This window comes from Monodon monoceros, unplaced genomic scaffold, assembly GCF_005190385.1.
Source record: "Monodon monoceros isolate NGI ecotype Baffin Bay Population unplaced genomic scaffold, NGI_Narwhal_1 Super_Scaffold_6, whole genome shotgun sequence".
Classification (NCBI taxonomy): Eukaryota; Metazoa; Chordata; class Mammalia; order Artiodactyla; family Monodontidae; genus Monodon; species Monodon monoceros.
Genome location: NW_021703783.1, coordinates 1447940 through 1450000, shown reverse-complemented (window position 1 = coordinate 1450000; position 2061 = coordinate 1447940). Strand labels below are relative to the sequence as shown.

Genomic DNA, 2061 nt, shown 5'->3' with positions numbered 1-2061 from the left:
TTCAGAGGCCGCGCAGAGCTATTCGCCCCGGAGAACGAGACTGCGGGGCCCGCCACTACTTCCGTGGCTGCACCCCTGCGGCAGCAGGTGTTAGTCAGGTGTCCCCAGGATAAGCCGAGAGGGTGTGAGTGGCCGGGCGCAAGGCCACCCTCACCCCTGGAAGGAGATGCTGGGCCAGCGCCAGGTGCGCTCACCTCTCTGTTGTCCCGATCCGCCTGGACCAGGATCCCTTTAAAACAAGGCTCGATGTAGTGGACGTAGTCGTTGTACTGCAGAGGGCAGAACATACAAGATCAGTTGGGAAAGTCAGGGCCCAGTGGCTGAGCTTGCAACTCACGGTGGGCCAGGGGTGGGGTCACCCGGGCCCCTGTGTAATATGACCTTGGGGGACACCAGGTTTTTGGCAATTTTCTCTGAGTAGAGGGGAGGAACAGTAGGGCCTTAACTCTAAATGTTCTCCCTCAAATCCTGGCCCTTGGCATCTTCCCAGGAGGCCAGCTGGGTGCCGTCCATCCCTGGGGCTCACGGAGACCAGGAGTTACCTAACTCTCCTCTCCCGTTTCCTTCTGTTTGTCCCTCCACTTCATCACCTTTTGGGGGCAGGTGGAGTGACCCTCAGGAGAGTTGCTGTGAAAGCAGGACCAGGGGCTGCTGGCCCCTCTTCCCGACCTGCCTGGATTTGGGGAGAACGGAAGTAGGACCCTGGGATCACCCATCCTGCAGATGCAGGAGGCTTCTCCCTCGGTGGCGCCAGGCAAGGGCACATGGGCGGGGCTGAGTTAGGGATCTACTCGGATACCGGATACCCCTTCACCTGGACTGGACCCCAGCCTCATCTGAGAACCTGAGTAAATCTACCAACTCCGAGAAACGGACATATGCGTTTCCCACGTAATTTCAGAAACTGTGGACGCCTGGAAGCCTATCTTGGGTGGGGAGCCCCAGCTTCAGGGGATAGGGTCCTTCACAGCACGAACCGTCGGGTGGCCGTAAGTACAGGTCATTCCGGTGCAGGCAGAGGACGGGTTTTCTGTAATGGGAAGGCGAGTTTACCGAGATGATGTTCACGAAGTCGTTTTCCCCCAGCGTGTCCAAGATGGTGGAGACCGTGTGCTTGGCGATGGCCATCCGCAGCCCCTTCATGCTGCCGCTCGTGTCCATCACGATCACGATGTCCTTCGGGGATGTGGCAGCTTGTATGTACCTTTAGCAGAAAGGAAGGGACAGGCCGACGGTGGGAGAGCCAGAGCCAGAACCGCCGCCGACCGGGTCTCCCTGGTTTCCATTCAGACTCTGGCTCAAAGTTCAGGTCAACGCCCAGGGTTTCTCAGGTCCGGAACCACTCAGTTCTGGAGCCATTTCGGGTGCCGTGGCTGGGACTGTGCCCATCGAATGGTCGAGTGCTCATGGTGACCCTTGTCCTCTTTGTTTCGGGCCAGCCCTGGTCCCGGGGTGCTGGCAGTGGGAAGGGAGGGAGCTGGATGCCCCCTCAGACTGAGTTACAGATCTGCCAGAGGAGGGGTGAGGAAGGAGGGGAGAGCCTGGCTGAGGGTTGGTGCGAAGACAGCTCAGAGCCCTGGGAGGAGGTTTGGGGCAGGGAAGACACATGCGGTCAGGGCTGGAGCAGAGCAGCTGTAGGGGGACAGGGTGGGGGGAGAGGGATGCAGAAGGACACTCTTCTTCTCCTGTGTTGGATTAGTTCTACCTGCGGCCCTGGGGGGGTGGGCTCAGGGCAGGAGAACGAGGCAACACCCGAGGCTACAGAAGGATGCTGGCCCCTGAGGCCCCGCCCCGGGGACGCTTACCAGCCGCGGCTCCGGCAGTCGAAGGCGATGACCCCGTTCTCATCAGGCGTCCATTTGATGCCTGGGGAAGGAAAGTCTGGCTTCTTTGCTGGCTCGAGAGGCTGTTCCAGAGCTTCTGCCTGGGTGCTGACACCCGGCACGGCCAGGACCCCCGGGGCAGTAGGCAGGACCCCCGGGGCAGTAGGCAGGACCCCCGGGGCAGTAGGCAGGACCCTCGGGGCAGTAGGCAGGACCCCCGGGGCAGTAGGCAGGACCC

At 61.1% G+C, this 2061-nt stretch overlaps 1 protein-coding gene across 1 annotated transcript in view; it reads right to left on the bottom strand.

Annotated features, from left to right (window-relative positions):
* Positions 1-2061, bottom strand: part of CACNA2D4 (calcium voltage-gated channel auxiliary subunit alpha2delta 4) — a 91487-nt gene that overhangs the window by 65602 nt on the left and 23824 nt on the right. The window contains exons 10-12 of the mRNA XM_029205244.1: positions 1806-1866; positions 1054-1204; positions 195-269 (exon numbers count right to left, since the gene is read on the bottom strand). Coding sequence (XP_029061077.1) covers positions 195-269; positions 1054-1204; positions 1806-1866 — 287 coding nt within the window. The remainder of the gene's footprint in view (positions 1-194; positions 270-1053; positions 1205-1805; positions 1867-2061) is intronic.